At 41.4% G+C, this 13,559-nt stretch overlaps 2 protein-coding genes across 4 annotated transcripts in view; one reads left to right on the forward strand and one right to left on the reverse strand.

Moving 5' to 3' along the window:
• The first annotated feature begins 610 nt into the window (after positions 1–610).
• The window catches only part of LOC120447485, a 49,300-nt gene continuing 36,351 nt past the window's right edge, over positions 611–13,559 (forward strand). Inside the window, exons 1-3 of one of the 2 annotated variants that reach the window (XM_044005923.1) lie at positions 611–1,001; positions 1,109–1,414; positions 6,762–8,352. In XM_044005923.1, the coding sequence (XP_043861858.1) occupies positions 6,787–8,352 (1,566 nt within the window). In that variant the 5' untranslated portion in view covers positions 611–1,001; positions 1,109–1,414; positions 6,762–6,786. Of the gene's footprint in view, positions 1,415–6,761; positions 8,353–13,559 lie in introns of both variants that reach the window. The other variant, XM_044005924.1, reaches the window with a different exon arrangement.
• On the reverse strand, positions 9,147–10,452 carry LOC120447487 (protein snakeskin). 2 transcript variants are annotated; one of them, XM_039628883.1, is made up of 4 exons: positions 10,307–10,452; positions 10,150–10,236; positions 9,736–9,932; positions 9,147–9,618 (listed from the first exon to the last, which is right to left on the reverse strand). In XM_039628883.1, the coding sequence occupies exons 2-4, from the start codon at positions 10,198–10,200 to the stop codon at positions 9,378–9,380; spliced, it is 489 nt and encodes a 162-aa protein (XP_039484817.1). In that variant the 5' UTR covers positions 10,201–10,236; positions 10,307–10,452; the 3' UTR covers positions 9,147–9,377. The 2 variants fall into 2 exon arrangements, with proteins under 2 accessions (XP_039484817.1, XP_039484818.1); XM_039628884.1 differs by lacking the exon at positions 10,307–10,452 and having other exon boundaries at positions 10,150–10,289.

Here is a 13,559-nt window from a genome sequence, read left to right on the forward strand (position 1 = left end):
ACATACTTACATATGTATGCGGAAATGACCCCAATTATCTTTGAACCGAAAGAGAAACATTCTGAACCTTGAACAACATTACTTGCCAAGAGTGGAACTGTGAACCAAGAAACGATAGCTCATTTAATCTATGGTTTTAAAGTATGCATCTAAGTTGATTTTAACTGTATCCACAAAAACAACACTTTTGCTGAATTTCAAATTGCCATTCTGATGTGTCACTCTCCTCCTGCTGTTAATTCAGCAATGACGCAGTCTACAAAAGTCTTAAACAATTAGTGTAGTTTTAACATCATAAGGACCGTCGTTAAGTGTTATTCCAGTAGTATACAACACTTCTGATACCCTTAGCAGCCCGAAATAATTGTAAAAGTATATACAAGACTAGAAAAAATCATTATGAATGTGTCTTGATTTATGCCAACAAAACAGGACAAATTGCCCATAGTGCGTCGCAGTCAGCACACACACACACACTGACGCACACAAAGTCGAAGAGAGTGCATGGCTCTTCTTCTTAAATCTAATTTGTTCTCTTTTTGTGCTCTCTTGCGCCAGCGAGCTTTTTGGACCGGCGATCAGCTTTACCTTTTTCAGTTGAAAGCTAGTCACCCGCGCGCGGAGTTCTTTTAGCGCGCCGTTCTGCAAATAGTTGTATTTTGTTTAGCCCAACTCAATTCGTTCTATTCGACTTTTCGCGAGCGGGAGTGACGTCGCCGTTTTTGGGCAATTGCGAACATATTTATATATTAATCGTAAGGAAATAGCGGTTGTGGTTATTGTTTTTTGACAGGAGACACGCGTCTCTTTTCCGCGTGTCTTTTATTTTCGTGGATCAGCGGCCACCTGAAAGCGCCATTTGAAAGGCTAACAGCTGTGCGGCAAAAAAGAAAAAACAAATATATACATATAGATATATATTCAAGTGCAAAAGCTGGCGTTGCTAAATAGAAATAAAAAATAAATAAATAAATAAATGAGCAGAATAAACGTGCAAAGCGGTGCGTGAGTGTGTGTGTTTTTATTTATTGCGCAAGCAAAAGAGAGCGCCTTGTGTGTGTGCGTACCTGAAAATATATATGTATGCAACTAATTTCATTACTTTCAGTTGAGTTTAAAACAACAACAAAGGCGGCGCTCGCTGAATAAGTCTAATTTGAAGTGCATTTCCTTTGTGACAGAAAAGTTCGCTCCAAACTCCAAAAATCGAGCGAGGCCATATGTATACATATCTACAGATGTATATGTATGTACATCTGTGAGTTCAGAGCGCAAGCGTCGCGTCGCCATGCAAATGTTAATGAAAAATACAAACCCCTACAAATCGACAGCAGCTTAAAAAACATCACAAGATTATCACACACATAATATAACAATATTAAAACCCACAAATCAGCAAACGCGAGTAAAGCAGGCAAGTTCACCAAAATTAATACAATACATATGTATGTAAATGTGTATGTAAATATAGCGATGAACGGCATTCGTCACCCAACTAACTTAAAAATTGATAAGACCGAAGGGTAAAGAACCGTGGATATGCCAACTCTAAATCAGCTGCGATCCAATACAGTGGACGGCAATAATTCAACAGTATTAGTTTTGCAACCAATGTTCAGGAAACTTATAAATTGATAGTATATAAACTTTTGGCGGACTATGCCTAAATGTATTCTTATAGCATTTGATTTGGTTATTGTTCATCTTCGGGAATTTTCGAACTTTTGAGTCCACTTTCAATACTGTTTGCTTTCTTGTAATTGTCGTTGGCAAATGATTATTATGAATCGACTGGAAAGAGATTTGTAGGCTTACTTTTTAATTCTGGTTCTATGGCACTCCCGTTAGTATTAATATTGTCATACCCAAAGGTGCGAATTGGTCAATAGGTGTTCCCATTTACAATTTAAAATGTTATGGGGTAATGGGTAAACACTCCCTCTGTTATACAAAAGTAGCTCATTTTTTGAGGAACGTGTGAAATAAAATAATTTTAAACAACGTGTTAGCTCAAACCTGTCGAACTCCACTGCAACTTTCTAAAGTTAATGTTGCTAAACTGTCCAGAAACACAGTTGAATTAAAACAATTTATCTTCGGGTTTTGTAGTTGCAAATTAAACATTTTTCTCGTTATTTTAAACCATTTTGTACTGCGCCGCATTCGTGAAAACAGCACTTTCTGCGAATCTTTTATCATTTGTACAGTTGAGTTGAGATACAATTTGAACTAACCTAGTACACCTAATACACACTCTATGTCTGCCAGATAAATGGTGTACACGTGCTGGAGATGGCATATCTGTCGTTATCAAAGGCGGTTAATCTAACGAGTACGTGAGAAGGCTACGAGCTTCGCGTGGATTTATGTAACACTCATGGGGCCAAAATCAGGGGCTGGGGCCAGTTTTCACTATCCAGCTTTCATTATCAAATGGTGCTCCACTGTAGAAATGCACAATGCAGCAAGAAATATTTTGTACGCATCTATTTGGTGGCGTAATTGGCTTTGGGCCGAGCCACTCGACTCGATTCGTCTCACAACCGGTTTGGGTTCCTGCAGTTAACACTCATCTCAAACTGAGGGGGGATCGGGGGTACATCTCACAGGAACTCCATGCACCCAGCCATCAATCACCTGTACAGTCTTGCTTCTATAACTTGAACATCACTTGAGCTAGAGTGGTCAGTCGAAGATCTTGACTCTGCAGAATCGCTTAGCAGAAATATTTTTTAAAACGTCATTATACTTATCGAACATAATCCTAGTGATAGTGAACGGATTCCTATGGATTCATAAGCCAGAAAACATTTTTTCCACCACATCATTGCTCCACATAACATGTTTTTCATATTTCTGGATAGTTCAAGCTGGAGAAGCTCACCTGTATGTTTTTCCACGAGTTGTGCACTCGGACAACAATGCGTTGTCAATGAAAGCCTCAAACTGGTTTCGGCCTAGGAGAAGCAACGCAAACAGTAGTGCAAAGTTGGTTGGGGAAAACGATGAGATCTCGACCAACATATACCCAGAGTACCTTAAGTATAGCAGTATTAATTACGACTGTAAACAAAAAGAATCGCGCCAGAAGAGCACCCAAAATAATATTAACAAATTCGTTTGCTGTATGATAACTTATACGCGTTGCTATTAAACTATTAAATTTCAGACAGCTCAGTTTACTATTATTATTAAGTTTCACCTAATAATAATATAATGTTACCCATCACGTGCTCAGATAAATTGCTTAGGCAAAGCTTAGCTACGTTGATTCTGTAGCTAAAATGTTATAATTGTTAGTTCATAGGGTTCTTATGTAAATAATACAAATACCTTTGTCTTTCCACCTTTCAAACACGCTTTTCGACTACTATCTTTTTCCTAGTGACACCTGTGTGCAACTCTCTCGTTCCGCTATCATATCAATTGTTTGCAAGGTAAATTTGATCAGTCAATTGAAAAGTTAGGTCTGCGTCTGCACTCAAAATGGCTTTTGGTCCACCCCGGGGTGAACTCTTCGAACAGAAGCGATCGGTGGTATGTGGTAACGCAATACCCGATCGGAGAGACAAACAACAGCGACTTGAACGAGAGTCAAGACCAAGTGAATCATAGCATCACATCTGGTTAGTGCTCCTCCACTCACAATGAAATTTGAAATCGCCAGCGGAGCATAGCGAATAATCAAACACAACCGAAATCGATATCCGTATCGAAAAGCTCAGCAAGTGCAAGTGCAAGTGCAAGGGCAGAAATGATTTCGAACCAATTGACAGGACAGTGAAGACTGGGCTAAAATTAACCACAACAACGCTGGCGGCTAATTGAAGGGAATTCGCAGGGACTCGCAACTTTATGGCGACCATCGTTTGGGGGGACTGATTGTTATTGATATTCTGATCATGGCTTCCCGTGCGGTTACGATCATTGAAGTGTGCGGTTGCTTAAATCCTACACCGAAAATAACTTTCAAATTTCAAAAATTCAAAATATTCTTATTCAGAAGAAAGAGTACAGGCATATAAGATAACACAGTCTTGAAAGCTATCTGTTGATGATCGACTATGGTATTCTTTGCTATAGATATTTCAAAGTGGATTATTTTTGGATTGGTTTCTTCCAGTGTAACACTGGATACAGACAGACTTAGAGAACAAATATTTCACTCATTTCTGTTGTTTTGTACCAGAGTTGGCGCAATATATTTTCGCAGACGGATTCATAAGCCATTCAGTTCACGTCTCGCCATGAATGTTAAGTTACAATGGTCAACACAATTTAAAACAACCCGTATCCAGCTGGCGAGCTATTCAGTGTTAGGAGTAAAGAGGTTTCAATGACACGACCATATCACTATCATGGTTGCTTGCACTTTTTACTCAAAAGTTATTAACAACTGTGAAAAATCGTAGGTACGCTTTAAGGCCCAGAAAATGAGACATATGGTCACGTAATCAGTTTTAAAGCAAAATGTTTCAAAGTATTTTAAACGGAGCTATATACCCACTATTGTGCTATAATTTTGTTGTTAGTTGGGTAATATTAATATTTATAATAAAACTGGATAAGTGTACTAGTACTATGGCTGCCGAAAATGCGCCGCAATTATCTACTGATAAAGTAGAGTACACGAAAATAATAAAGTCGAGAATATGAAATGATTGATTTCTTTTTATATCGTTTGCTGTTGATAGCAATGCAAACGAATCGGCTTATTCTTCGAGAGTTTTGTTTATTGTATGTGCACCTCTTCGATATATAATAAACTTCGACTTATTGTATATAAAAATACAAACTTTTAGGTACCCTACAGTTGCAATGAAATTCTAGCACATGTTTCTCAATCGAGTTCCCAGCTCAAACATAATTGGCCTCGACTACTAGAAACGAATCGCACTAGCTATGAATCATGTAGTACCATTTTTGTTCGCTTTCGGGAAGTTCTACTGAAGTGGCAATAACATTGATAAAGACAAGGGTACAAGTGAATAAATATTAATGGGTTGATAAGATCGTTCTCTTAACACACTCGAAGCACTAGATGATGTTTCTCCATAAAAATGTCAAGAAAAGTCATAATTGGACGATTACAAAGACATTGATTTGAGAGTGGACAATGGAGTATAACTATTCGGGCAAGTCATCCAACTATAAATACAGATTACTGTGCCGAATCCGAGACACCATTCCACTCCATGAAAAGATTGCCCTGCCCAATGCAATCTCTCGGATGGATACTCGTACATATGGCCGATGGGAACGAAACCAAAACAATCTGCCAGCCCCGACCAAAATCGCAAACCCAACCGACGGGAACTTATACAAGTGCGCTTGTCTGGTCTTTTTTGGTTCGAAATCTTATCACAACACGTTGGCTGTCGACTGTTGTTTTTGAGCTTTGCTGGAAATAAAAATTGCTGGCGATAACATTTAGGCAATTTCACTGCTGTGTCCCTCTTTTCTGGCCCAGTTCAGTTCTCCGGGAGCAGCTAGCTCATCCCGTCCACATATGTCAGCCGTTCGAGTGTCAGTCGTAAATTGGAATTGAGTCGAATAGTGAAGATGGACTTCTGATGTCGCCCGCTGCAAGTATTTCCAAGTGTTGGCCTTGTGTCTTTGGCAATATGGGCCACGTATCTACAAGTCCGCGTACTGCATGGAAGCACTCAGAGAAAATGGTCTAAAGTAGAGAGTTTAGAGTTGGTTATTATTTCTGAAAACTGCTGCCCTAGAATATGGAGTACTGTATTATATACATTTTTTGATAATTCTGAATAAAAATTCGTTTAAGCAAAGGCCGTTTGCTCAATCATTTGTCTTAGGTATGTAAAGATCAATTAAATATTGGTATATCAATTTGTATCAAAGTGTAGATAAAACGAATATTGAATTGTAACGAGCGCGAAGCACTATTGCATAGCACATCTAGAGAGAAGTTTCACTTGTGCGGTGTCCACTGTACACCAGATAATGGCACCCCCAACACAAACTGATACTAACCCATACAAACGCTTGATATATGCCAGTATTTTCGCTCTTTTTTTTTGCTGCGTTGGGTCGCGTTTATCAATGTAACGATTCGCAGCCATGCTATGGCGATGATAAATGGACAGAATGCACTTGCCCAACGCTTTCGATTTAGTACTCTGCCATTTTCTGAAACTGCCGGGGTCACTGTCACTGCGAATGGGGAAAGTGTCAGAGTCGATTGATCGCAGACCAGTCAAATATTCTCGGATTTATCCAATGAAAATTTCCTTTACGATACAGCACAAGTTTTACCACAAGACCCTTTTAAGTTGAAACATCTTTATCTTCTGCACAATGAAAATGATTTATTTTCATAACCGAGCCTTTGCAAGAAATCGGTATCATCGTGGAATATAAGACTAGCTGGAGCCACACTAAATTGTATGTATGCATGTAACATAAGCAATCAGATGAAATCTAACCACATTAGTTTGAGCTTCTCTTCGTAAAACTCTTGTAAAACACAGGAGTTGAAATAATCGATATTGACACAGATATTCGACTGGTTTAGAGCGCGGGATAATTTGTCGTCTATATCCACTTTCTTACATGGAAAACTGGGAAACAAGCACTAGAAGTTGATATACCTTGCCAATAGCAAATTGGCAAAGTAGTGAGTTTAGGCGTACTGATAGGAAGGCGAACCGCAATTTAAACCAATCGCACACGAGTTAGCCGATTTTTAATCAGTTTTTTAATGCCTGTTCGCACTCTTTTTCTATATTTTCCAGGGGTTTAAAGTCCACTGGCTTGGGAATGTATTCCAGCAAGGAGACAAAGAGCGCGGCCAAGGCGCAGAAAAAGACGCAAAAGGTTAACAAAAAGCAGCAGCCATCGTTGCCAAATGGTAATAAAGTGAAATCACCAGCAAATGCCAAGAATATCCATACGAATAGTAACAACAAACAAACCAACATTAACATCAACCATAACAACAACAACAACAGCAGTACAGTGCCCAATAACAATAGCAAGAATAATACTTTGCCAGTTAACACGGCCCAGAAAGCCAAGGAGCACTACGGGGCGGAAAAGAGGAACCAAAGTCTCATAATGGGCGCCAACACTTTGCCGGGCTATGAAAGTGTGCCCAGAATGGAGCGATCCAACAGCTTCTCACTGCGCACCAGGCTGAATAAACTGATTAACCACCTGACGGGCAGCAAGGAGAACCTATCGAGGACTGATGGCGATGGGGATTCCAGCCGCACACCGTATATATTCACCCGTAGTCGTTCGATGATCCAGATGAGGCGGCCAAATCGCCGGAGTTTCATCGAGCCTCAGTTGGAGCAGTTGAGCGAGGAGACGGAGAAATCTGGGGATCTCACCTCACCAGCATCACCGCGGAAGACATCGGTGGCCGATCTTCAGGTCAGTTCGCCGGTGCTTCTGCGAAGGAGTGAACTAACCTCATCGGTAAGGACTCCAAAACGTCGCCAATCCGCCCAGCCCTTCACATCGACTCCTTTGGAGGAGGTGCAGTCGCCGGCTCAACGCAAGGGCTCCCTGATGTCGCTGAACCAAACAGAACCCGCCAACCCCCAGGTGAATTTCCAAAAGAGACGTTCCAACACGCTGATTGCTTCCTTTAAGAGTACCTTTAGCGGATTCACTGGGAGCGCAGGCGGAGCCGAGAAAAAGGAGAAGATGAATCCCAAATGGAGTGCCTCATTGCAATCACTGCAGGCCATCGATAATATGGTTAGCTATGCCAACATGTCCTTCATCGACTACGACAAGTTCAATGGCTACGAGAAGCAACTGGAGCGGCAGCAATCGCTGATGAGTCTGGCGGAGCAGCCGGTGCCCACCGCCACTCAACTGCCGCTGCCTCCTTCGGCGCTGGCCCACTCCCATTCGCCCTCGCCGCTGGGCGACACATCGCGCACCTCCGTCCACCTGGGCTCATCCCTAGATGAGTCGGTCAGGACCGTCGTGATGCGCCGGAGGAGAAGCAAGACTTCGCTGGAGGGCAGAAGCAAGACATCCTTGGAGGGCAGGAGCAGCATGGCCAGCCTGAACAGTGCCTTTAATTTGGACACCGACTACGAGCACAATCTGGACCGGGTCCACAATGTCTATCGAGAGAGTTTGGACTCGCGAACCCTGGAGCTTCTGAACCAGCGAACTCGCAACTCCTTCATCCAGGATCAGGCGGTGCTCTTCGATGCCCTCGATCTGGAGGATGGATCCGTGGCCCGACGGTGTGCCTTTTGTTCGAAACGCGTTTGCAGGAGCGGAAGCATGCGGCAGCAGCAGCAGCAGCAGCAGCAGCGGGAACGAGATGCAGTGGACGGGCGAGGGAATCCAGTAAAACAGGTGAGTTACGATCAAAAGGGTTGAAAATAATTTAAACAAAATGGGGCCTAAAACAGGCGCATTTCTTCCATGCAATCGATAGTTTGAAATCTTCAAATACCTTATATTGTATGCTTAAGTTCTTTAGTTGTAAACTTATAGTGACTAACCTTTGTATGCTTCTGAGTGCACTGTTTAAACTTTGCTGTAGAGCAGATGACTCATTCCCATGAAGACTTCTGGGTATAGCTGACTGATAAACATAGGGCTTTATTCGGATTCATCAATGCTTCGTTGAACGCTTTCGATTTACTCCGGAAGTTCCAGTTACCGTGGTTCCAGAGCAGTATCGGTACCAGACGAGCTTGAAGCGTCATCGATTTGGCTGAACAACTCATAAATTCTGTTCATTTCTCTTAGCAAAGAAGTGAGTGAAACATTTATAGTTCTGTGAAGGTTGCTAACCGTCTTATAATTTTATTGTGAGCACCAGTTAATCGTAATAGTTCAAAATTAGATGATCGATCAGAATAGGAATATCCGATTGCGTGTTGATTTAAAGCAGAGAAGTTTGGTCATCAAACTGACAACATAGCATGCTCACGTATGATATAGAAGCATATAAGTATTTAATCAGTCATCAGTCAAGTTGCAATAAGCTTGGGAAAAACAGGGAAGTACGATATACGGGTTCTAATGCCATTTTGTCGATTTAACGTAGTTAAATAGTGAAATCAATCATTCAAGGTCTATATAATTCGACATCCTTTGTTTTTATGGATATTCCTTTGTATCCCCTTAGTCAAAAACTTGTATCCGTGGCGTGGTCTTAACTATTTGTATTTGCCAATTTAAGGAAGTTAATCGGGAATGGAAATTTAAAACAGTTAGTTTAGTTAGTATAGTACAGCGACAATTGACCCTTACGAACGTATATAATTGATTGCGGATAAAAACTAATTTGCACTTAAATCGATCTATGTATAAAGACAAATGTGGATGGTGTTCATTCGGCGATTGCGATTGTTATCCCCAATATTCAGTTTCTACTGCGTGTAGTCGGTGTCGCCCTTCGAATAGTGTATGCAAGCCAGCACGGTATCCAGCAGGTACAGTGCTCCCTCGATGACACACAGCGAGCCCATGGCAATGCCCACTTGGCGCTCCGAGTTCACATACAGGAAGCCCTCGTCGGACATGTAACCCTTCCAGTAATGGAGTGCCACTCCGCCCACAGCAATCCACATGATGCAGCCAACCACGTTCATGATGGTGTCACACAGTTCTCTGTTGAAAAATGTTGAAAACAACCAGTGAGAAAAGGGATCGATGCAATTCAACGTGCAGCAATAATCAATAATACTACGGATTGCTGTGTATTCAAGGAATTGCCATTCAACTTACCCCTTATGTTTGGTGGTGCCGAAGGCAAAGGCAATGGTGTGGCATCCAGTGTATATCAAAAATCCAACCATAACGCCAGAGGCTACGATCTCCGCGTCGGCGCTCTTCTCCTCGTTCAAGTTCCAAGTGCCGCCAATGCCCAGGAACTCGCCACCATCGCCCCAACGGTACAAGAAGATGATCACCAGGTTGATGATCTGCGAAGAAAGGAGCGCACAGGAGAGCAATGAGGTCACATTCGAGAGGGAATGAATCACTTCTTGGCCACGCCTCGCGGTACAACTTGGCGTATGAGTAACATTGCTAATACGTTAGGACTGATAAAACGCGCGCTTATCAGCCCAGTTATTGCGACTACACACAGGCTATTGCTCAATAGGAAAGAAGCCGTAGCCGTAGAAACCCAAAACTTACCAGCTTCAGGGCCTTGATGAAAATAGAGCCTACAGTCTCCACGGATACCATTTTACACTAGATATGCTGGATTTTCCTTTCGTTTAGCTGGAATTCGAGCAATACTTTAGTTTACACTCCTCCGCAGAAGGTTTCCTCTTAGTTAGGAGGCACTCACAATCTTGTCTGTAATTTTCACGCGGAAACTACAGCGAAATGATTCGTGTTCGTATCGTTGCCGTTCGTCGACTAAACTGAAAAATATCACTGAAACGCAACCTGTCGCCCGCAGTTCGTAGTGTCGCCAAGAATTTGTAGCTTTTGCAATCTGAGCATACACGGTCAGCGATAAGATAAGATAAAGCACACGATAACAGGTGCCATTCGAAATGGGTTACTAATTTGTTGACGGTTTCCCATGGGGAGGCTCCGAAAACAAATAGAACCCAGATGCGCATGCGCCAGCCCCACCCGCGTATCTTATCACTCCGCTTATCGCGGCTCTGTCGCCTTACATCGCGATATCAGGTGCTCCGACTTGCCGCTTTCCGCAGCATTATTAAACATTATTCATGGCGGCCACAAAGCCACATAGCCACAAAACGGGGAACAAACTCACGGCTCTGATAGACCGGAAACGGGGTTTCTTGCGTCATCAATGGATTTCTGAAATACTTTTGGGGTGACCCATTCCCACTGATAAAACCCTCCGTGATGCTTCCCCTGAACAGATTAAAAACCCACTGACCTTGTCTCGATTCGATGATCGATAGCCCACTCTGATTGCATTAATTCTCCCGCTACTGACTGAAAAGCCTCACACAAAAAGGCACTGGAACCTAATCTGCATTTCAATTATCACAACCCTAGCACAATAATCATCGCTGTAGCCCCTGCTCGAGATTTCAAATCAATTGGAACAGCACAATGCAAAATGATAGCAGCAATTGGGGAGCAAAAAATAAAACAACTTGCGGTTGTTATGGGATCCCTCAATTTATATATTTCCTATTTATTATTGTAAAGTGGGATATAATTCTAGGATGAGTGGTGCGTTTTGATTATCACTGTGCAAAACTAACACTATGTTACTTGAAGAACTATGTACGTTGTTGAGCTCAAACAATTTGATTTTACGAAGGGACTCGCAGAAATAGTGTAGTTTCTTTTCTTAAAAGCAAATTGCACGATTAACCATGGTAATATTTCCCTATCTGCATATGGTCTTTAGACAAATATAACGGGTGTTTTTTTAGAGGTATAGAACTTTAAGTTGGCATTACTGTTCAAGATGGCGACCGATTTAACAGCTGTCAAGTGATTTATTCTCAGTTTGGTTTGGCAATTCGTCATGCGTGCTTACAAAATCCAACTCGTGCAAGAATTGAAACCAAACGATCATCAAGCAAGGCGTAGATTCGTCGAATGGGCCCAAAACGAGATTGCTGTTGTTCCCGATGTTTCATAAGCCTCCAAGATCTTGTGATTTAACACCGCTAGACTACTTTTTGTGGGGCTATGTAAAGTCATTGGTCTATGCGGATAAGCCACAAACGCTAAACCATTTGGAAGACAACATTCGCCGTGTTATTGCCGATATACGGCCAAATATGTTGGAAAAAGTCATTGCAAATTGGACGTCCAGATTGGACTACATCCGAGCCAGCCGTGGCGGTCATATGCCAGAAATCATATTTAAAATGTAATGCCACAAGATTATCTTTCATGTCAATAAAATTCATGTCAATCGAATAATCCATCGTTGTTTTATTGCAATTTAAAGTTCTATACCTCTAAAAAAAACACCCTATATATGTAGATTGCATAAGTTTGGGATTGGAGGGCGTGGGAAACTATACTGCACATTTGGCACCCGTACTCTGTGTTTTGTATTGAAAGCCACCATTAAAATTTGACTGTGTAAATCATAAGTTCAGAACGTGAAACAAACATGACATCACACCTCATCAAGAGGTTTTTTATGACCTGCCATTGAGTAGCAAGTATACACACAGATTCATAAGTACTATATATACACAAGTATCATTTGCGCTGTGCCGAGGTATTATTGAATTTCATTCCGGAAAACGACTAGCTACATATAACACTAAATTTAGTTTTAGCATACAAATAACTTCCTAACCTAAAGCTATTAAACTCGTATGGTCTTTTATCCTATAGAAATTTGTTGTTCGTCTAAGCGCCAATGTTATTTTTTGTTTAAATGCTTAAATGCTTTGCTCAGGGAACACAAAAAAGTAAATAAAATATAAAATTGCATTTGAGCAAGAACATGTTGGCTAAATACAAGTTGTCTGGTCCCCGAATAAGCAGAGGAATTCATCCAAATCAAGGACAGAGGTTGCAGAATTCTCTGTTTTCGTTCCTCCCCCCTTGCAAATACCACTACCATACACCATCCAATTCATCCCCGATTTTCGAATCCCCAAGTGGAGTCCCAGAAAGCGTCGTTAAATTTGGAATTTGTCTCCTCTGCATTTGGCTTGTTGCGATGATTCATTCACTGAGGCGGAGAGAAAATCGGCGTCAGAACAACAAAAACCGGCATGCAACTTCCACCGACACAAGTGCAGTTCTCATGTGGAGGTCTCTTTATTAAATCGAGAATAAAGAGCGAACGAACAAGGCAGAGAGTCGCCTCGTAACTACCAGCTTTTGTGTGCCTTCAAGCGTCGCCATATGAAAGTGATTGAGATATATTCATTAATCCGTATATACATATGCAAAACAAAAACTGGAAAAGGTGATTCAAATTCAATTTGTGTTTTTTTTTTCTTCCAACTATATATATACATATATAATCATACAAGATCGACTGCACATATGTCCAAGTATTCAGTAAGGAAACGGTATGCCTACTTTAAAAGCAAAATGAAATTAAATCAGTATAAGTGTACACATGTGTACATTGGTCGTATATACACAAGGATTTTTACTTTTGTTTCAAATATACATATGTAGACTACAGACTTCCGTTTTGCAGTTTAGCTATGAAACAGCCGACTTGGGCAGAACTTTACTGAAGCGCGCTTACAGCCGGGTGTTATAGCAGAGAGAGTCATACAGCGACGCTTTACATTGGAGGGCATTACATTACAGCACTGTAAAGTCTAAGTCAAACGAGAGTATTTCTCAGATACAAACACAGCTGTAACTAACTTATGACCACTTGCACACCTTTTGGGGAGCACTTACCTGCCTTACTTGGACTGCCTGGCGTCATTGAGGTGTGACAGCGATTTGGTAATGAGATTTCAGTTCGATCTTAGTGGGCGGATTTAAATTAACTCGCCAGACAGTCGAAAAGTGAGTCAGAAAATTACAAACAGCACATGCTTTGAGGAGCTTTTCGGTTTTGTTTTGATGATCAGTTTGATTTGATTTGGCTTCTTCCACGTTTTCGCCGGCTG

Source organism: Drosophila santomea, chromosome 3L, assembly GCF_016746245.2.
Source record: "Drosophila santomea strain STO CAGO 1482 chromosome 3L, Prin_Dsan_1.1, whole genome shotgun sequence".
Classification (NCBI taxonomy): domain Eukaryota; kingdom Metazoa; phylum Arthropoda; class Insecta; order Diptera; family Drosophilidae; genus Drosophila; species Drosophila santomea.